This window comes from Rattus norvegicus, chromosome 14 (assembly GCF_036323735.1).
Source record: "Rattus norvegicus strain BN/NHsdMcwi chromosome 14, GRCr8, whole genome shotgun sequence".
Lineage (NCBI taxonomy): Eukaryota > Metazoa > Chordata > Mammalia > Rodentia > Muridae > Rattus > Rattus norvegicus.
In genome coordinates this window covers 94,972,340-94,995,470 of record NC_086032.1, presented here as the reverse complement: position 1 = coordinate 94,995,470, position 23,131 = coordinate 94,972,340, and the positions used below count along the sequence as shown (strand labels likewise).

Here is a 23,131-nt window from a genome sequence, read left to right as displayed (position 1 = left end):
TCTTAGATAGCTAGTGAGTTAACAGGCTTACTGCTTACCTCAGGAAGCATAGTTTCTTTCCATTTCTTAAAATTATCTATAATGGATAATTCTATTACTTTAAAGGATACTAAAAATTATATATTCATTTTGAAAGACCCAAAGAGATTTTCATTTCTCACAGCTCAATTTCTTCTTTTTTGGTTGTCAGCACATACTCTAAATTTTTCATTTGGATTAGACATTTCATGATTCAGAAAGAACCATGACTCAAAGCCCCATGGCGTTTTCTTCCAGTCACAGGTCTTACCAGTGTTTTACATCTTCTGTGTATCCCAATTATTTTATTTGTATGACATTTTTATTATCAATAGTCATTTAGAATTTTTACATCAATTCTTCCCCACTCTTATGTGCAGGAAATCTTTAGTTTCACAGTATAATTTTTATACAATCATGCACATTTTGTCTGATTTATTCACTTCTCTTGATGATCCATAGGACTCGTATTTATTTTTCTCCTAGTGTAAAAGTTTGTGTTTTATGTTATTTCATATTTGCATTTTTGAAAATTTAAACAACAGCCAAATTTTTCTGATTTCAAACACAGATTAATTAGTATTTTATCACACACACACACACACACACACACACACACACACACACACACACACACACACTTCTTTCAGGCCATTTTCACAATCTATTTGTATACACTTTGCAAATAGCATAGTGTTCCTAATTTTAAACTAACGTTACATCATAATCATACAATCTCAGTGGAAATGGATCCCTGAGCTCACTGGCGACTGGGGCGTTTTCCCGACTTTCTTCCATATACCGTGAGCTGCATGTACCCTATCAGTCACGTCTCTCTGACTTTGGCTGGTTGCTTTCACCCTCACTTCAACCCCTTGAATCGCTCCAGCATCACATTTCTTCTGAGTGGTTCTCAACCTTCTTAACCCTAAGATCTCTCAATAGGAGTTCCTCATGTTGGGGTGATCCCCAACCATAAAATAGTTTTCATTGCTCTTTCATAACTGCAATATCGCTACTGTTATGAATCATAAATACCTACATTTTCCAATGGTCTTAGGTGATTCCCATGAAGGGATCATTGACTCTGAGGGCGATTGGGATTCATAGGGTGGTTGAGAACCACTGCATTTTTACTGCCCCACACTTCTCTCTCTGGTCTTTCAAATGGCATTGCCTTTTTTCCTGTCCTGTTGTTCCAAGTTTACACAAATTTTAATGATTCACCTCTGCATTGCAGAACTTTGGGTTTGGGGGGATTTATGAATCCCAGGTAAGAATCCAGGCATAGTTGAAGATGGTCCCATCTGAATCTTCATTTTAGAACAACTCGTAGCCGTTTTCTCCTATGAATCTTGCTTCCCACCTGTATTCTACATCTTAACTGTAATCCCATGTATTATTCATCCATTTCTCTACACAGGGAATGTGAAGGTAAGGTATATCCTTTGCTTTGCCATAAGTTGATATTTAGTTCTTATTTATTTGACAGAATATTACCTATGAATTATATTATTATGATTATCATGTGCTTTTCTTTTTGAGTTTCATCCTTAAAACATTTAATGATAATGTAGCCATGTGTGGGGGTCTGGTTTTTGCCTTACTGCTGTGGTGTTGGAAAGGGTAAGACACAGCCTAAGATAGGGATCCCAGCCCATGTTTCTCAGGTTGAGAAACGGCAGGGGGCTGGGACTAGGCTGTGGTTCTCAAACTCCTATGCACCCAGTTGTCACCACTGGGAACCACAAAGAGTTGAGAAGAGGGTGCCATCTTCCTGTGTACCCTGACACTACTGAGAACTGTGAGGAGTTGGGAAGGGGGATCCTGAGATGAGCTGGGTTGGTGGTGTTTGGATCCTGTTAGCTCAGGGTGAGTACCAGGAGTACACACAGACTGGAAGAGAAGCCCTCTGCTTCTCTGTATGACAGAGGCCTCCCCATACTGTGGTCCTTGAGGAAGGGACAGACCTTGCTTGGCCAAACTGTTTATTCGTATAAATAAGGGGATGCACATGATTTATTCAGAGTAAACTAGAGATTAAATACTTTTTGCAGGAAGGGATGCATGCCTAGGAAGAGAAGCTCATTGGCTTGACACCGGGGGCCTAGCTAGATAACTCATTAGCATGGGGAACTCTGGGTTTCTATGCTCTGTGACCAGTTGTCCTGGTTCCCTTAGTGGTGTGTCATGGTCCTGTGCTCCAGAACAGAACCCGGTCTGGAGCTGATTTAAACACCTGCCATTATCAGTTGTTATCAATTATGAGATTTACGCTTTCTTCTTTTAATCTGCTCGACGTTACTAGTTCTGTCTGGTGTCACGGTTCCACTTGCCCCACACATGTGCACCTTGATTTTCGGTCTTCTGCATTGGCTTTTATACTTACGATGTTTTTCCTGAGGAGGTGTTCTTAGAATCAAAGCTATGGCGGCAGTTCATTAGTGATGTAAGAAATGGCTTATTAAACTGCCACTAAAATACCTGTGAAGGCACAGGGATCAGATGAGACTCATGATTGCTCCGGGTGAAAGGAGAGTTCCATGTCAGAAAGTAGGAAAATAACTCCCAGAGCAATACACATTCTAAGCAAATCTACTCATATTTCATGCCTAGTGACAGACTGTCCTGCTCTTTAAAAATGCAGAGTATGGAAATGGGCCCAAGAGCCTTTCACCATGCCTGCTTCCTCAGTCTGGAGCTCTGAGAGAGTTACACCTCCATCACTGCCTGGCCAGTGGTCTACTTGGCACTTCCTCTTGTGCTGTTCCTCCCTCAGTCTCTTAGAACCTTTTAGCTGTTGGCACACTGGTTTTTTTCTGTCTCCACTCTCTCTCCTAGTTGATGGTAAGTCCTTTTGTATTGTTGGTTAAGCCTTTCTGTATCTCCACTACCCTAGTGATTGTGTGCAATAAGTGAAGTTTGTAACAAATGCTTGCTGAATTGAAATAATGCAATGACCATTTCATCAGTGAATTGATAGTGTAAGGATTTTTGTCATATACTTCTAAAGAAAATACTGAGAGCGAGCATTCGTTGAGCTTCATCCATAATACTTTCACTACGTTGTTATCCCTCATTTTCAAAATGTAAGTCTTTCAAAGATCAATACATTCATTCTGATGGAGAAATAAAAACAAATCATATCTCTCTACCTGGCTGTGCCCCACACTGTATAATGTATTATCAGTTAAACTATTGTTTTCCAGGAAAAGCTAGTACAATGCTGACTTGTGAATGGTAAGACCTCACATGTATCTCTCAAGCCAAATTCTCAGGAACCTCCCCAGATTCTGTGCTTTTTCTCTCTCCACATAAATCTATGAAGGTAAATTCAATAGGTAGACCCTTTATCTTTATCTTTACAGGAAGTGTCCTAATTGTGGGCCTTTTATGTCCACATTGAGTCTTTACCTGCAACCTGATTCTTTTGCCTTTTGCTTCTTCCTGTAGCCCTTTGTTTAATATTTTCTTTAAAAATGTTTATTTAAAAAAACTTTGATTCTTTATTTAATCATAATTTAATTATGTCATTTTCCTCTTTCTTTTTTTTTTTTTTTATTAACTTGAGTATTTCTTATATACATTTCGAGTGTTATTCCCTTTCCCGGTTTCCGGGCAAACATCCCCCTCCCCCCTCCCCTTCCTTATGGGTGTTCCCCTCCCAACCCTCCCCCCATTGCCGCCCTCCCCCCATAGACTAGTTCACTGGGGGTTCAGTCTTAGCAGGACCCAGGGCTTCCCCTTCCACTGGTGCTCTTACTAGGATATTCATTGCTACCTATGAGGTCAGAGTCCAGGGTCAGTCCATGTATAGTCTTTAGGTAGTGGCTTAGTCCCTGGAAGCTCTGGTTGCTTGGCATTGTTGTACTTTTGGGGTCTCGAGCCCCTTCAAGCTCTTCCAGTTCTTTCTCTGATTCCTTCAACGGGGGTCCTATTCTCAGTTCAGTGGTTTGCTGCTGGCATTCGCCTCTATATTTGCTGTATTCTGGCTGTGTCTCTCAGGAGCGATCTACATCCGGCTCCTGTCGGTCTGCACTTCTTTGCTTCATCCATCTTGTCTAATTGGGTGGCTGTATATGTATGGGCCACATGTGGGGCAGGCTCTGAATGGGTGTTCCTTCAGTCTCTGTTTTAATCTTTGCCTCTCCCTTCCCTGCCAAGGGTATTCTTTTTCCTCATTTAAAGAAGGAGTGAAGCATTCACATTTTGATCATCCGTCTTGAGTTTCGTTTGTTCTAGGGATCTAGGGTAATTCAAGCATTTGGGCTAATAGCCACTTATCAATGAGTGCATACCATGTATGTCTTTCTGTGATTGGGTTAGCTCACTCAGGATGATATTTTCCAGTTCCAACCATTTGCCTACGAATTTCATAAACTCGTTGTTTTTGATAGCTGAGTAATATTCCATTGTGTAGATGTACCACATTTTCTGTATCCATTCCTCTGTTGAAGGGCATCTGGGTTCTTTCCAGTTTCTGGCTATTATAAATAAGGCTGCGATGAACATAATGGAGCACGTGTCTCTTTTATATGTTGAGGCATCTTTTGGGTATATGCCCAAGAGAGGTATAGCTGGATCCTCAGGCAGTTCAATGTCCAATTTTCTGAGGAACCTCCAGACTGATTTCCAGAATGGTTGTACCAGTCTGCAATCCCACCAACAATGGAGGAGTGTTCCTCTTTCTCCACATCCTCGCCAGCATCTGCTGTCACCTGAGTTTTTGATCTTAGCCAATCGCACTGGTGTGAGGTGAAATCTCAGGGTTGTTTTGATTTGCATTTCCCTTATGACTAAAGATGTTGAACATTTCTTTAGGTGTTTCTCAGCCATTCGGCATTCCTCAGCTGTGAATTCTTTGTTCAGCTCTGAACCCCATTTTTTAATAGGGTTATTTGTTTCCCTGCGGTCTAACTTCTTGAGTTCTTTGTATATTTTGGATATAAGGCCTCTATCTGTTGTAGGATTGGTAAAGATCTTTTCCCAATCTGTTGGTTGCCGTTTTGTCCTAACCACAGTGTCCTTTGCCTTACAGAAGCTTTGCAGTTTTATGAGATCCCATTTGTCGATTCTTGATCTTAGAGCATGAGCCATTGGTGTTTTGTTCAGGAAATTTTTTCCAGTGCCCATGTGTTCCAGATGCTTCCCTAGTTTTTCTTCTATTAGTTTGAGTGTGTCTGGTTTGATGTGGAGGTCCTTGATCCACTTGGACTTAAGGTTTGTACAGGGTGATAAGCATGGATCGATCTGCATTCTTCTACATGTTGACCTCCAGTTGAACCAGCACCATTTGCTGAAAATGCTATCTTTTTTGCATTGGATGGTTTTGGCTCCTTTGTCAAAAATCAAGTGACCATAGGTGTGTGGGTTCATTTCTGGGTCTTCAATTCTATTCCATTGGTCTATCTGTCTGTCTCTGTACCAATACCATGCAGTTTTTATCACTATTGCTCTGTAATACTGCTTGAGTTCAGGGATAGTGATTCCCCCTGAAGTTCTTTTATTGTTGAGGATAGCTTTAGCTATCCTGGGTTTTTTGTTATTCCAGATGAATTTGCAAATTGTTCTGTCTAACTCTTTGAAGAATTGGATTGGTATTTTGATGGGGATTGCATTGAATCTGTAGATTGCTTTTGGTAAAATGGCCATTTTTACTATATTAATCCTGCCAATCCATGAGCATGGGAGATCTTTCCATCTTCTGAGGTCTTCTTCAATTTCTTTCCTCAGTGTCTTGAAGTTCTTATTGTACAGATCTTTTACTTGCTTGGTTAAAGTCACACCGAGGTACTTTATATTATTTGGGTCTATTATGAAGGGTGTCGTTTCCCTAATTTCTTTCTCGGCTTGTTTCTCTTTTGTATAGAGGAAGGCAACTGATTTATTTGAGTTAATTTTATACCCAGCCACTTTGCTGAAGTTGTTTATCAGCTTTAGTAGTTCTCTGGTGGAACTTTTGGGATCACTTAAATATACTATCATGTCATCTGCAAATAGTGATATTTTGACCTCTTCTTTTCCGATCTGTATCCCTTTGATCTCCTTTTGTTGTCTGATTGCTCTGGCTAGAACTTCAAGAACTATATTGAATAAGTAGGGAGAGAGTGGGCAGCCTTGTCTAGTACCGGATTTTAGTGGGATTGCTTCAAGTTTCTCTCCATTTAGTTTAATGTTAGCAACTGGTTTGCTGTATATGGCTTTTACTATGTTTAGGTATGGGCCTTGAATTCCTATTCTTTCCAGGACTTTTATCATGAAGGGGTGTTGAATTTTGTCAAATGCTTTCTCAGCATCTAATGAAATGATCATGTGGTTCTGTTCTTTCAGTTTGTTTATATGATGGATCACGTTGATGGTTTTCCGTATATTAAACCATCCCTGCATGCCTGGGATGAAGCCTACTTGATCATGGTGGATGATTGTTTTGATGTGCTCTTGAATTCGGTTTGCCAGAATTTTATTGAGTATTTTTGCGTCGATATTCATAAGGGAAATTGGTCTGAAGTTCTCTTTCTTTGTTGTGTCTTTGTGTGGTTTAGGTATAAGAGTAATGTGGCTTCGTAGAAGGAATTCGGTAGGGCTCCATCTGTTTCAATTTTGTGGAATAGTTTGGATAATATTGGTATGAGGTCTTCTATGAAGGTTTGATAGAATTCTGCACTAAACCCGTCTGGACCTGGGCTCTTTTTGGTTGGGAGACCTTTAATGACTGCTTCTATTTCCTTAGGAGTTATGGGGTTGTTTAACTGGTTTATCTGTTCCTGATTTAACCTCGATACCTGGTATCTGTCTAGGAAATTGTCCATTTCCTGAAGATTGTCAAATTTTGTTGAATATAGGTTTTTATAGTAAGATCTGATGATTTTTTGAATTTCCTCCGAATCTGTAGTTATGTCTCCCTTTTCATTTCTGATTTTGTTAATTTGGACACACTCTCTGTGTCCTCTCGTTAGTCTGGCTAAGGGTTTATCTATCTTGTTGATTTTCTCAAAGAACCAACTTTTGGTTCTGTTGATTCTTTCTATGGTCCTTTTTGTTTCTACTTGGTTGATTTCAGCTGTGAGTTTGATTATTTCCTGCCTTCTACTCCTCCTGGGTGTAATTGCTTCTTTTTGTTCTAGAGCTTTTAGGTGTGCTGTCAAGCTGCTGACATATGCTCTTTCCTGTTTCTTTCTGCAGGCACTCAGCGCTATGAGTTTTCCTCTTAGCACAGCTTTCATTGTGTCCCATAAGTTTGAGTATGTTGTATCTTCATTTTCATTAAATTCTAAAAAGTTTTTAATTTCTTTCTTTATTTCTTCCTTGACCAGGTTATCATTGAGTAGAGCATTGTTCAATTTCCACGTATATGTGGGCATTCTTCCCTTATTGTTATTGAAGACCAGTTTTAGGCCGTGGTGGTCCGATAGCACGCATGGGATTATTTCTATCTTTCTGTACCTGTTGAGGCCCGTTTTTTGACCAATTATATGGTCAATTTTGGAGAAAGTACCATGAGGAGCTGAGAAGAAGGTATATCCTTTTGCTTTAGGATAGAATGTTCTATAAATATCCGTTAAGTCCATTTGGCTCATGACTTCTCTTAGTCTGTCGACATCACTGTTTAATTTCTGTTTCCATGATCTGTCCATTGATGAGAGTGGGGTGTTGAAATCTCCCACTATTATTGTGTGAGGTGCAATGTGTGTTTTGAGCTTTAGTAAGGTTTCTTTTACATATGTAGGTACCCTTGTATTTGGGGCATAGATATTTAGGATTGAGAGTTCATCTTGGTGGATTTTTCCTTTGATGAATATGAAGTGTCCTTCCTTATCTTTTTTGATGACTTTTAGTTGGAAATTGATTTTATTTGATATTAGAATGGCTACTCCAGCTTGCTTCTTCTGACCATTTGCTTGGAAAGTTGTTTTCCAGCCTTTCACTCTGGGGTAATGTCTGTCTTTGTCTCTGAGGTGTGTTTCCTGTAGGCAGCAGAATGCAGGGTCCTCGTTGCGTATCCAGTTTGTTAATCTATGTCTTTTTATTGGGGAGTTGAGGCCATTGATATTGAGAGATATTAAGGAATAGTGATTATTGCTTCCCGTTATATTCATATTTGGATGTGAGGTTATGTTTGTGTGCTTTCATTCTCTTTGTTTTGTTGCCAAGACGATTAGTTTCTTGCTTCTTCTAGGGTATAGCTTGCCTCCTTATGTTGGGCTTTACCATTTATTATCCTTTGTAGTGCTGGATTTGTAGAAAGATATTGTATAAATTTGGTTTTGTCATGGAATATCTTGGTTTCTCCATCAATGTTAATTGAGAGTTTTGCTGGATACAGTAACCTGGGCTGGCATTTGTGTTCTCTTAGGGTCTGTATAACATCAGTCCAGGATCTTCTGGCCTTCATAGTTTCTGGCGAGAAGTCTGGTGTGATTCTGATAGGTCTCCCTTTATATGTTACTTGACTTTTTTCCCTTACTGCTTTTAATATTCTTTCTTTATTTTGTGCGTTTGGTGTTTTGACAATTATGTGACGGGAGGTGTTTCTTTTCTGGTCCAATCTGTTTGGAGTTCTGTAGGCTTCTTGTATGTCTATGGGTATCTCTTTTTTTAGGTTAGGGAAGTTTTCTTCTATGATTTTGTTGAAGATATTTACTGGTCCTTTGAGCTGGTAGTCTTCACTCTCTTCTATACCTATTATCCTTAGGTTTGATCTTCTCATTGAGTCCTGGATTTCCTGTATGTTTTGGACCAGTAGCTTTTTCCGCTTTACATTATCTTTGACAGTTGAGTCAATGATTTCTATGGAATCTTCTGCTCCTGAGGTTCTCTCTTCCATCTCTTGTATTCTGTTGGTGAAGCTTGTATCTACAGCTCCTTGTCTCTTCTTTTGGTTTTCTATATCCAGGGTTGTTTCCATGTGTTCTTTCTTGATTGCTTCTATTTCCATTTTTAATTCCTTCAACTGTTTGATTGTGTTTTCCTGGAATTCTTTCAGGGATTTTTGCGATTCCTCTCTGTAGGCTTTTACTTGTTTATTAATGTTTTCCTGTGCTTCCCTAAGTGTGTTCATGTCTTTCTTGAAGTCCTCCAGCATCATGATCAAATATGATTTTGAAACTAGATCTTGCTTTTCTGGTGTGTTTGGATATTCCATGTTTGTTTTGGTGGGAGAATTGGGCTCCGATGATGGCATGTAGTCTTGGTTTCTGTTGCTTGGGTTCCTGCGCTTGCCTCTCGCCATCAGATTATCTCTAGTGTTACTTTGTTCTGCTATTTCTGACAGTGGCTAGACTGTCCTATAAGCCTGTCTGTCAGGAGTGCTGTAGACCTGTTTTCCTCTCTTTCAGTCAGTTATGGGGACAGAGTGTTCTGCTTTCGGGCGTGTAGTTTTTCCTCTCTACAGGTCTTCAGCTGTTCCTGTGGGCCTGTGTCTTGAGTTCACCAGGCAGCTTTCTTGCAGCAGAAAATTTGGTCTTACCTGTGGTCCCGAGGCTCAGGTTCGCTCGTGGGGTGCTGCACAGGGGCTCTCTGCAGAGGCAGCAACCAGGAAGACCTGTGCCGCCCCTTCCGGGAGCTTCAGTGCACCAGGGTTCCAGATGGTCTTTGGCTTTTTCCTCTGGCGTCCGAGATGTGTGTGCAGGGAGCAGTCTCTTCTGGTTTCCCAAGCTTGTCTGCCTCTCTGAAGGTTTAGCTCTCCCTCCCACGGGATTTGGGTGCAGAGAACTGTTTATCCGGTCTGTTTCCTTCAGGTTCTGGTGGTGTCTCAGGGACAGGGGTCCTGCCGCTCCTGGGCCCTCCCCCACGGGAGCCCAGAGGCTTTATACAGTTTCCTCTTGGGCCAGGGATGTGAGCAGGGGTGAGCAGAGTTGGTGGTCTCTTCCGCTCTGCAGCCTCAGGAGTGCCCACCTGACCAGGCGGTTGGGTCTCTCTCTCACCGGGTCTGGGAGTAGAGAGCTGCTGCGGGCCGGGATCCGCGGGTGTGGGACTTCCGGTAAACACAGAACGTGCCTGGTCCTAGAGAAATTCTACTTCCGTGTGTCCCAAGCTCACCAGGCAGCTTTCTTGCAGCAGAAAATTTGGTCTTACCTGTGGTCCCGAGGCTCAGGTTTGCTCGTGGGGTGTTGTCCAGGGGCTCTCTGCAGCGGCAGCAACAGGAAGACCTGTGCCGCCCCTTCCGGGAGCTTCAGTGCACCAGGGTTCCAGATGGTCTTTGGCTTTTTCCTCTGGCGTCCGAGATGTGTGTGCAGGGAGCAGTCTCTTCTGGTTTCCCAGGCTTGTCTGCCTCTCTGAAGGTTTAGCTCTCCCTCCCACGGGATTTGGGTGCAGAGAACTGTTTATCCGGTCTGTTTCCTTCAGGGTCCGGCGGTGTCTCCGGCAGGGGTCCTGCCGCTCCTGGGCCCTCCCCCACGGGAGCCCAGAGGCCTTATACAGTTTCCTCTTGGGCCAGGGATGTGGGCAGGGGTGAGCAGTGTTGGTGGTCTCTTCCGCTCTGCAGCCTCAGGAGTGCCCACCTGACCAGGCGGTTGGGTCTCTCTCTCACCGGGTCTGGGCCATTTTCCTCTTTCTTATCTTCCCTTCAAACCCTCCCCTGTATGCTCTCTGCAATCATACGTCCATATAAGTAACACTATATAGACTAAGCAGGTTACATTTATTTATTAGGAGTGTGTGTGTGTGTGTGTGTGTGTGTGTGTGTGTGTGTGTGTGTGTGTAAAACAACAATTAAAAAAAAAGAAGACATGACTTTGATTCAATCTTCTGCTGTAACAATATGCATGCGTGACCACAGCAGTTACTGCCCAACTTCAGTTATGGTTAATAGCACTTTGGCTCCACCTTCAGACTCCTACAACCCATTCTGCCCACTTCCCTTTATATATTACTTATCATCCCTGTGTCCTTCCTTCATAATTACCTTACTTCTGGTGCCTCTTGAAGTCAAGAATGCCAAGTCTGCTAGTCATATCAAGTAATACACTGATCTCTTTGTCTTAAGTATTATTCATGTCTGTTTTCCCCAGCAGAGGTACAGGAAATATATATTTTTGCACAACATGGAGATAGAATTCAGATGTCTTACTTCATACATCGTAATCTGGCCCAATTGTCTACCCACGTCACGTCACTGCTGCTCTGCTTTAATTTCCATACAACCAGGCTGACGATCTTACCAGTATTTAATTCCTACAGAATTGAGAAGAGAAATTAGTAGACAAGAAATTTAGAAGGAAGGTCACTTCAGCCAATGATCTACAATTTAAAGATGGGATGGCATTTCTGAAACAAAGATCAGGTTATCATCTTTTAACTTGCCTATTGTCTTGGATAGTAGGTATGTGTGAGTTTCTTCTGCACCTGCTGGTCTTATATGCACTTTGATTACACTTTGCATAAGGTAATGATAATGTTGCATCTATTCATGCAAAGACTTGTGTAGATGAAGAAATTGTTTTTCTCTGTTTTTCTCAATCCTCTTTAACTTTTCAGTTGTGTGACATTCCATAGGAATTGGAATTGAAAGGCTGTTTCTTCTGTGGAAATAAAAAAAAAGTCCGTCGTTCTTGTATGAGGCTCTTTGTTTTTATTTATTTTATTAGGAGAATAAACTTGAAGTGTTATTTCCTCACTAGGCGAGAAGAGGCAAAGAACATCTTTTCCAGGTTTATAACAACTATAAAATTTGAGAACCTTGACAGTACATACTTCATATACTATTAGAGAGTGATTTCATGAATCATTAGGATGGACAGGTTTATCAAATACTATTAAGAACGATAATCACAACTGAAAAGAACTTTTTGTTCAATTGTTTTTAAATGATTTACCTGTCACTATATGTTAGCCAGAACTATTTTGTTGTTCGAATCATGACACTGATAAAGATAAAGCCTTCAGCCTGTGTGCCACAGATAATGTAAAAGACAGTCAGGATTCCATTACCAGAACAAATCCTAACTCAGACTACTGCTGCTTTTGAGCAAAGGTGAGGAAAACTCACTTTATGAGTCTTCTTGCCTCCAGGTCAAGTTCTAAGAAAGAAATATAAAATTAAAAGGAGCTGTTTAGTAGTCTTTCACAGCAACAGGAAAATGCATACTTTTATGTAAGGGAAGCCTTGCTCAGTGGATGACATTGAATTATAAGGCTTTACAGTTTGATAACAGTAGCAGGGAGACCAGTTTGAGAATATAATGTGTGAGTAGGTTCTGGGCATTCTGTCTCCTCTTACAGATAGCTGAGACTTGTAGATGTGAAGTCTTTCATTGCTTTGGAAGTTGGAAAAAGATACTTACTTTTAAGAAAGTGAAATAATTTGTTCCACTTTTGTCAATGGACATAAATGAAAGTCTAGAGAAGTGACAAGCCAGCTTCCCCAAGCAGAGTAATGAGTCCCAGGAGGACTTGTGGGAAAATTCTGCAGACACACCTCTGGGAGCCCCAGGGCAGTATCTCCTGCTCCTTGTCACGTGCCAGGGAAGAGGACAGAGCTCTGATTCACATGGCACACATATCGCACAGGGCGGATAGCTTTATCTATGCCTATCCCACAGGGCCTGTGAAAAAGCTTTCCTAGACATGCCTCATTGAATCTTCAGACATTATGATCAAGTGAGATCCTGGTATCAGTCTATGGCTATCAGTGCGGCCTTTTCAAAACCCTTTAAAGTAAGTATGACACACGAGTGAAAACTGCAGACATGTACAGCTATATTTTGGAAAACAGGCAAAAGTGAAGTGACAGTGACACATGCTGAGTCTAATGCTGCATAGCTGTCTCTGAAAAGTCACAGAGCTCAAGACCTGCAGTTTCTAGAGGAAAAGTGGACCAATGTTGGAAAAACAAGGCTCTTGTATATTCTATTTACAAGGCATTAGGCTTCACTGAATTATCTCTTAACATTTATTCAATGAAAGAACTCTAAGAATCTAATGAAAATTATGGGTGCTCACCCAAAAGAACAAATATGCCAGCATGCATATGAGAAGATATTTGCATAACATGTTAGGGGCCTCGTAACACCCCTAAGACTTACTGATTTCATGCTGTCTCTGTATTTGTTTGGGTTTATCAGAGAAATAGAACTATTAAGATGAATTAAATATTTGTAATTCTATATGGTAACAACCATACCTAAACTAGATTTACAGATAGAAGATTGTCAATATATTCAAGGGTAAGGAATACACACCACACACACACCACACAAACACACACACACATATATATACTATGACTGTTGAGGCAGAGAATACAAGTATCGTTAGTTGGCAAGTTGGAGATTCAGGAGAGACAACAGTTTATTTTGAGTCTGAACCAAAAAAACAAGGTCTCACGCCAAAGACAAACAGGTAGAGATGGAAATTTTCATTCTGAATATTATCTCTTAATAGTGGGTTACAGCCCATCCATACTCGGAAGAGCATTAATGTCATGCAGACACAGCTTCATCCATGTAATTAGAAATAATATTCAATCTAGAGACCCATGGCTTGGCTAAGTTGACACCTAAAATTAAATATCACCATCTTTGAGCTAGCGGAAGACATGTGACTTAAGCATGCTTAGAAGAGCAGTTACACGCAGGAGCAGTCACAGTTGCAGGGTGAGGCGATCACAGGACAGGTTTCAGAGCGCATAGCTAGGCATTGGGATCCTGGGTCTGCTCCCCTCACTGGCTGTGTGTTCTTAGTCACTATTTCCTAGGGCAACAACCTATGAACAAAACACTGTGTGCTGAAATAAAACTTGTAGTGTGCAATTAGTTTCTCATTTTTTATTTGTTATTTTATTTATTTACACTTCACATGCTATCCCCCTTCCCAGTTTCACCTCCACAAACCACCCATTCCTTCTCCCTGCCTCTATGAGCACCCTACCCATCCACTCCTGCCTCTGTGCTCTCTCCCTCTCTTTCTCTCTCTCTCTCCATCTCTCCTCTACTCTCCATCTCTCTCTGAAACTTTCAGCCCCATCTTCTTTTTCCATTGCCCGCCCATCACAGGCTCCAGCCTTATATTTCACCTGCCCTCACCTGCATACAGACAGCAATTCATAAAAACTAACTCTTTTGAAATAGGGAAAACTAAGGCTATATATTAAAGAACAGAAACCAGATTTATTTTTTAACATTCAAAAACATCATTTAAGGTAGCATTGGAGGGCTAATCACATACCTGTAGGCGGAAAATGTTATTCAAATAATAGCCAATAAATATTTGTGTGTGTGTGTGCGCGTGTGTGTGTGTGTGCACACACACGCACGCACACACACAGTGATGACTTCTAATCCTGAAGGCATACAGGCATACTACACACACACACACACACACACACACACACACACACACACACACACACACACAGAGTGATGCTTTCTAATCCTGAAGGCATACTACACACACATACACACACACAGTGATGCTTTCTAATCCTGAAGGCATACTACACACACACACACACACACACACACACACACACACACACACACACACACATTCTCATCAGAAAACAGGATCTACACGGCACGGCTAAGGTACATAGCTGAAGGATTAGTTCAAAATTTTTGTTTGAGATGTATTTATGTAATTTTTAAATAGTGTGTACAATCCCAGATTAAATTCTGAAACTTGATGGAGGTTGTTTAATAACAAACATATGGTTAGAAAACATGATTAATTTCTAGAAGAGTTAGATATCTGCTCTAAGTTATAAAAATGACAACAAATTGAAAAATCTTACATGGAGCTACAGACAAAGAATAACAGCAGATGGCCGAGAATCTCTTTTAATTTTATTTTCTATACTGATCATTTTTGAGTCTCTTTTAATTTTATTTTCTATACTGATCATTTTTACGTGGTCAAACTCTTTGTTTGCTTGTCTTTTCCAGGAAAGATCTAAGCATTTTATACTTCTTGCTATTCATGTATTTGTATTTTGGATATATTATAAAACATCTCAAGGGATGTTGGGCCCTACCTTGGGTGTTCCCCTTCCTCCTCACTGAGCCTTTTAGCTTGCTATAGCAAGAAGTTGTTTATACCCTTGTAGCTGCTCTTGGCCCCTGATTTGGGGCTGGGATTTTCCATGGCACCCTTCCTCCCCACAGAGCCTTCCAGCTCGTTGTTAAGAAGTTGTTTATGTCCCTGATTGGGCCCAGGACTTTTCACCACACAGACTTTTCCTGTTTTCCTGGTTGGGGATTTTCACCTGCCTTGTTGTTTTTCCACAGGCTTTTGCCTTGGGTATATAAGGAGATCTCAGTAAAGCCTTGGTGGCACTCTCTGAAAACGGGTGACCTGTGTACATGTTTTCTTTCAATCCCGCAGACCTACGCATGATATTCACACACTGGTAGTGCAGGTGCTGTCAGAGGGACAAAAATAGTTCAGGTTTATGGATTTTCCCTTATAATTCTGTATAATATGTCTTATCTGATACATCAAATGAGACCTGCTATACAAGCTGGGCTTTTATGCATTTTTCATTAGTTTGCCTTACTTCTTCGATTCCAATGATAAATTGTGAGCTACAACTTTATGTTCCTTGAGCACACAGACATACCTTCTAGGATTCTTGGAGGTCCACTTGCTTCAAGCCCAGGTTGGGGAAAACTCTGCCTCCTGGGGTGTGAGAACAGGTTTCCCAGGCAACAGGTCCTTCTTCTGTCCTCTCTTGCTGCCCTGGACTGTTCCTAGGTGCATTTCTTGTTAGCAGTGGAGGCTGCTGTGTTTCTAGCAAACAAGTCCACTTAGTGCTCTGCTGTGCTCCTCTGTGACTCCTTCCAACAAGATTATCAGGTCAGCAGTGTATCTCAGCTGCATCTCAGCCCACCTCATTCCTGTTACTCCCCCTTACCTGCCCTAAGGGTGCATCTTCCAAATAAGCTGCTGATGCCTTCACCACTGCTTCTTGCAAAGCTAGTTAATGAGCGACTCTACAGCAATGTTTGCCCTTCTTGTAACTTATGAGGACAACCATCCTAGTCTTCATCCAGGGAAGTAAGACAAAACATTGTTTCCTTAAACGTTAGAAGAAAAATGAGGGGTGATAAAGGGACATTCATGTACATGTCGAACAGTAAGTTAAAAAAAATCTCATGAAAATAATTAGTTTATATTTTCTTTTTTTTTATTTTATTAACTTGAGTATTTCTTATATACATTTCGAGTGTTATTCCCTTTCCCGGTTTCCAGGCAAACATCCCGCTAATCCCTCCCCCTCCCCTTCTTTATGGGTGTTCCCTTCCCCATCCTCCCCCCATTGCCGCCCTCCCCCCAACAATCTAGTTCACTGGGGGTTCAGTCTTAGCAGGACCCAGGGCTTCCCCTTCCACTGGTGCTCTTACTAGGATATTCATTGCTACCTATGAGGTCAGAGTCCAGGGTCAGTCCATGTATAGTCTTTAGGTAGTGGCTTAGTCCCTGGAAGCTCTGGTTGCTTGGCATTGTTGTTCACATGGGGTCTCAAGGCCCTTCAAGCTCTTCCAGTTCTTTCTCTGATTCCTTCAACGGGGGTCCTATTCTCAGTTCAGTGGTTTGCTGCTGGCATTCGCCTCTGAGTTTATATTTTCATATCTTAGAATTTATTCTAAGGAAATATGTGAAATAAAGAAGGAAAGATTGTCCGTTTTAGTATGACTAGGAGAAATATATTACAGTGAGATAAACATCATGTTCTCATCAACTTGGAATTCAGTAAACTCAGGCCAATAAGATGATCGCATTTTAAATTTTTTTAATGGCGGGGGGTTAGAGATACTGGAGAGGAGAGGAGGGTAAGGACCAGGCAGTGGGACTGGTGATGGGAGAGGGGACTGAGGGAGGAGGAGCAACACAAAAAGAATGTGTATGAAATTTTCAAACAAAACTCATTATTTTATGCTAATTAAACACTAACATAAAAGAAATAGCCCAGATAAAAGAAAGCAGAAGAAAGTTGTGATATGTTTTCACATTTCTTCTTAAGATGAAGCGGTCTTTGAAATGATATCTGATTTTTTCAATCTCCATAATAAATTCCAAATAAGTAACCCAAAGTAAAGTGTTTCTAAAGAATTTACAGTAACGTGAAATGCTCCGCTTTACTATAACTGAAAATAATAAACCAATTACACATTTTATATCACTAAATGGAGGGTCTAGCAGTGTAAAATATGTGAAGGAATTTACCAAAAATAAGAAAATGGTTGTTTGGACCTAATTGCAACAGAGTACTTTTTTCTTTTTTATTTCTAGAGTGAAAATTTGAAAGGAGAGAAAATAAATTCCTTTTATGAGAAAAATTAAACAGAAGGTGTATAATTTGAATGTGCATAACTTGGCAAGACAGGTTTAGCATCTTAAAAGGAAATCTCCTTTCGCATTCTGGCTTTTCCTGACTTTCTGAATTTTCATTTGATCAAGTGTGTTTTTCTTCATGTGAAGTTTTCTTCAGAAGTGTAGTGGTTGGCAATGTGGAGTGGAAACGTCTGATACATCGCCACATTCTGTTTCTTCCCCTTTATTCTTTTAGTCTACAGAACTGATGCGGGAAAAAGAAAAAAAGAAAAAAAAAACCTGACATGACATGTCTGTGTGAAGTCAAGAATAAAACTATTAATATGCAAGACTAAAAGGTTCTTGAAACTCCCAATGCCAGCGGGTGCAATACGCAGAGACTAATATTGTAGTGAAAGTGGTATAGTACAATTTAATCTGGCAATTTCTTTTTTAGCCCACAGGGGATATAAGAAATAGTTTAATAATGAAAAACTGTATAAAGAATTAAGAGGCAGAGAGCAGCAGGAGAAGCGACATAGAGATAAAGCCACACACTTAGGGAAGAATTGGCACCAGTGTGCATGCTAACTGTCCTTCACTGTCTCTCACAGGGAGCCGGTGGACATTGAAGCTCCCTCTCAATTTTGGTGATGGGAAATAGCTGACTGAGGCTCATGTGCTTAAAGCTAACTGTTTATCACACTCATTTTTTTTTCTGGCATCTCATCTATATGATGCAGTTGCTTGAGCATCTTCTTCCAAAATAGCACATGTTAGAGTCTGAATCATCATGGATCATGGACATGGCGTCCTTGTGAAGGGAATGATGTCATCTCTCCCAGTGAGCGAGTCCTTTCTCTCACAGGCCTAGATCAGTCACTTAGAAGAGCTTGTCTAAAGCAAAGCTGCCCCATGGCTCCTTCTGTGTCCACCCACGTGACCTCTGTTTCCACCCATGTGACCTACTGTTTTTCTACTGGTGAGCATAAGCGTTGTGAGGACGGTAGTGGGATGTGTGCATCTGAAATTTCTCAGCTGCCTGAGCCACAAGTTGAATTACACCTTTGTTTTTTAATTATTAAGTCGTACACATCGTGACAAGTGAAATAGACCAAGATACACAATTATCAAAATTAACTATAAACACAGAAACACATGTGAGCCAAGTTCCTCCAATTCATTTGGTGCTAGAAAAAAGTCATTTTGACAGATTGGACTAATTTCTTAGGCAATGTCCATCTGAATCAACGTGCTATTTATTCTGCCTTCTCAGACTCCTCCTTTTTCTAAAGATTTCTGCAGAAATGTGAATATAATGCCATAATAAGTATTAGGATGTTTCTTAATTGTACCATCAAGCAGAAGTGCACTTTGCCATTGTCCTTCCTGGTCACCCTTGCCTCTAGTATAAGAAACTGCACTGAGAATTCAGCAGTCTGTAGCAGGACCACGTCCCAATGCAGCAAAGCTTCTGAGGCCAGCATCTACAACAGGTATTGTTTCTGTCCCTAATTACTCTTCTGCACTTCCATTGTTGCTGGTCAGCTCCACCTACCTTCTTTTTTTTTAAATTTATTTATTTATTTTATTTTATTAACTTGAGTATTTCTTATATACATTTCGAGTGTTATTCCCTTTCCGGGTTTCCGGGCAAACATCCCCCTAGTCCCTCCCCCTCCCCTTCTTTATGGGTGTTTCCCTCCCCATCCTCCCCGCATTGCCGCCCTCCCCCCAACAATCTAGTTCACTGGGGGTTCAGTCTTAGCAGGACCCAGGGCTTCCCCTTCCACTGGTGCTCTTACTAGGATATTCATTGCTACCTATGAGGTCAGAGTCCAGGGTCAGTCCATGTATAGTCTTTAGGTAGTGGCTTAGTCCCTGGAAGCTCTGGTTGCTTGGCATTGTTGTACATATGGGGTCCACCTACCTTCTATACTGTCATGCAGCCCAGCTGATGCTGGCTGATACTGCCTGCAGTCCCTCCACTGCTGCTTCATAAAGATTGCCATCTGCCAAATGTCACCGTATTTCTTAAACCTTCAATGGTTTGAAGCTATGCTGTGCTCTGTGCAGAACTGAGGACTTTTTTCTCTTGCCTTTCTCTGTGCTAAACTTGAGGGTTTGCAAGCTGTATTGGCCTGGACGTGGGCATCCACCCTACCGCCACTTACATAATACATAGGGAAAATCGCTTTTCACATTTTAAATTGCAGCTCCCTTCTCATGGGAGCTCAGCTAGGAGTCCCAGATAGGTGGGCCAGGTTACTTGAACTATTGCAATGGATTCTTTATAAACTCAAATTGCCTTCCTTCACCACAGCTATGGCTGCATTCATAGACATTTCTAACAAACTCTTTCCAACTCTCTCTTTTGTTTTTCTTTATAATTAATTTTGTCCTTGAGGTCACCATTTGTAAATGGTTTTAACGTAGACTGATTTCACAGTTTTAAGTGTGTCTCAGCTCAGATTTGACTCTTGCCAACAACCCATAGAATGACATTAAACTCTAGGTTCAACTCTTCATGCTATACCAATAATGATTTAAATTGGTACTTAAAAAATAGGAGATGCAAAGTCAAATGCAAGATAGAGGTGATTTTTTTAAAGAGACATACATAAATCAAAGCATCAGATTGCCTTCCACAGGTATAAATAACTGTCATTTATCAGTTAAACATAAACAAGTTATTTATAACTTTCATTCAGTAGGCTTGTACTTGTACTTTTTTTTTTTAGCAAAAAGTAGATGTCATATGTTATAGCTGTTTCAAAAAAGAAATAGAAGGGTTTATATCAAAAACATTTTGGGGAGACTACCTTAACTCCATGGAGCAAAAATAGCACTCAGAGCTGATATGGGAGCCTCTTTTAATTTTCCCCTTAGCATGTTTCCTCCTCAAATGTTAGATTTTATAATAATCACGCATCAAGAATATTTCACTGTGTACTTAATCAGTCCAGGAGGGAGAGCAGCAAGAGAGGGCACCTATGTTAGCAAATGCTTTTGGATGTAGAAAGTCCTTGTTAACCATACCTGGCCACAAATACTTTATAAATATTTTTTAAACTAAAATAAAAACATTAAATTATATCAACATATAAAGTGGTCTCTGCATCAGTGTCTCAATATTCCTATCCTACACTGTTAGCTACTCAATTTAAATTTATTATGCTATAATTATACTTTTGATAGTATTCCAGGAAAGGCCAGCTGTTGGGACAGAAAATTTGAGGCCAATAACTTTAGGTGGTAATAGATGTGTAATCTAGGCAAAGTCTCTAGAAATATGAATGTGTGTCCCACACTCACAGCATCAAGAGAACAGTGGCTGTTGGGATGCAGTCTGGGTGTCAGAGGTTTTGGAAGCCTTTTGCATTCTCTGTGCACACCCTGTTCTTTCACACATAACCCAGAAAGTTTGGATGGATAAGAAGACTCACACAATAAAGATGCTATTACTCTCTAAACTGATGTGCAGGCATAATCTATTTCCTACTAAATCATGGAACTTTTTAGTAGACACATAGGAGATCAGTTCACAATTCTTATAGAAGCACAGGATATGTAGATTAACAAAACATTCTGAAATAGGGTAAGCAGTCAGTTTTGTCAGTCTCACTCAGTGCATGCTAAATGTAATAATTAAAACCAGACTGTAGGGTAGGGACCTAGGTCATTGGGAATAGAACAGAGAAACCAGGTATAACTCCTCAAATGGGATCAGTGGGTTTGGTAAGAGCCCAAAAGCAATTACATTGAAAAGGAGCAACAATTCCAGAAAATGGTGAGGGGGTATGTGTAGGTTTAGACTTTTCAAAACCTTCTTTAATGAGGGTTCTTAAAAGCTTTAAGCACCCATCTATCTCACTACCCACCAGAAGTAGTGGAAAGGAAAGGTTAATAAGGCAAAGGAAGATGTGGATCTCTTTAGAAACAATTCTTTGGAGTGAATCCAATCTACAGTGTCAGTATATTAGCAGTTATGGTCACAAGAAACAACAGGGGCAGCTCAATCTACTCGCCAACACCGTTCATGAATCAGCATTGGCGATTAAATCCAGAAGAAACTCCAAGGCTCTGCAAATCTCTCCGAGTCGTCAGTCCAAGTGGCAAGGAGCAGCAGGAAACACCACCAGAAGTTCTTTGGTCCATTTCTCTCTATCACATGCCCCCTTTCCCAGACCTGCTCCCAGCAAAACATCAGGCATCTGTTTTCAGTGAAACATCCTCTCATGTGTGTGCATCAGCAAAATCACCCTTTCATAAGACAGTATCTGGGAAAAAAATCACATGATACAACTGAATCTCCAAAGAAACCAGACATTTCCACTTCAGAAATCAGAAACAATAATAATGATCTCCAGCCCATGGATAAGTCTATAATACTAACCCAAAGTAGATGATAAAGTTAAGTGTAAAATGTAGAAATTCAAGATTTTTAGAGAGGAGTGAACAAATATCTGAAATATCCCAGATAGGGGTTTAGACTTAGGGTAAAAATTGTTAAGTTGATTTTCATCAAAACTGAAAACATGTTTCTGTGGAAGACTCTGCAAAGAATTTGTTTTGATATTTTTCTTTTAAGAGAAAGAGGGAGAATATACGTGAAGTTGGGTAGGTACGGAGGTAGGGATGATCTGAGGGAGACTGGGGGAAGGATAGTATAATGAAAATACACTGTATGAAAAAATTAACAAAAATAAGTTAATTTAATAATAAAACAGAATTCTGCTTCGTGATTGAATTAGGGAAAGGCTAGAAGAAGCTGAGGAGGAGGGTGACCCCATAGGAAGACCAACAGTCTTAACAAACCTGGACCCCTGAGTTCTCTCAGACACTGAACCACCAAGCTGGCTGCAGACAGTAGCTGGTCTGAGGCCCTTGACACATATACACCAGAGGACTGACTGGTCTGGCCTCAGTAAAAGAATATGTACCAAATCCTTGAGGGACTTGAGTCCCCAGGGGATGGGAAGGACTGGTGGGCTAGGGTTGGGTGGGGGTAGAGCAGTGGGGACACCCTCTTGGAGATGGGAGAGGAGGAATGGGACAAGGAACCGTTGGAGGGCAGAATGGGACAGGGATGACGACTGGACTGTAAAAAAGATTAAAGACTAAAAAAAGGTAATTGGAGAGATAAACAACCACTGCTGCTCTAAAGGGATGAGTAGAATCATGATTTTATTTCTTAGTTATTCTACTCAATATTTCCCTTCATATTTTTTTAGAAAACACTATAAGAAGAAAAGGAGCAGAATGAAAAATATTTGCAATCCACACATCAAAAATGCATATCGTCTAGAATGTTAAGCACTCTTATAACTCCATAGCAATAAAGAAAGCGTTTATTCATGTGGAAAATAGGCAAAAGGCAAGAGATGCTTTAATGAAAGTGTTATGAAGTCAGGGAAACATGCATATGGAAAGCTCTCTACGCTATTAGGCAATGCAAATCAAGGCCACATCATATCTTTGCATTATTGTCTCCCTCCTGAATTTGAACATACAGCTCTCAAGTGATAACAGTGCTGATCACAGTTGAAATTTTTAGCTAATCTTTGGGACCACCATTTCTTCTACTCAGAACTTCAACCTCAGGTAAGCAACCCATTCTCTGGTTTCTTTCCCTCAATTATTTAGTTGTATTTTTATTTTGACTATTTCTATTGGGACAGAATTTTTGCATCATTTTTGGGAACACTAAGAAAATTATGTACTTATATCCTATACATAATGATTAAATTAGTATAATCATCCCTCCCACATCTCCTTAAACCATAATAATTTCTATGTATAGTAGTGAGTTGGGATTTTGAATTCTTCTGATTATTTCGAAACATCACATGTTGTTATAGCCAAC

General features: G+C 40.5%; 1 protein-coding gene across 3 annotated transcripts in view; it reads right to left on the bottom strand.

Annotated features, from left to right (window-relative positions):
- Positions 1 to 23,131, bottom strand: part of Vstm2a (V-set and transmembrane domain containing 2A) — a 243,931-nt gene that overhangs the window by 121,719 nt on the left and 99,081 nt on the right. The window contains exon 5 of one of the 3 annotated variants that reach the window (XM_063273792.1): positions 16,121 to 16,597. The exons of 1 other annotated variant lie outside the window; for it this stretch is intronic. In XM_063273792.1, coding sequence (XP_063129862.1) covers positions 16,593 to 16,597 — 5 coding nt within the window. In that variant the 3' untranslated portion in view covers positions 16,121 to 16,592. Of the gene's footprint in view, positions 1 to 16,120; positions 21,546 to 23,131 lie in introns of those variants that run through there. One more of the 3 variants, XM_063273791.1, reaches the window with a different exon arrangement.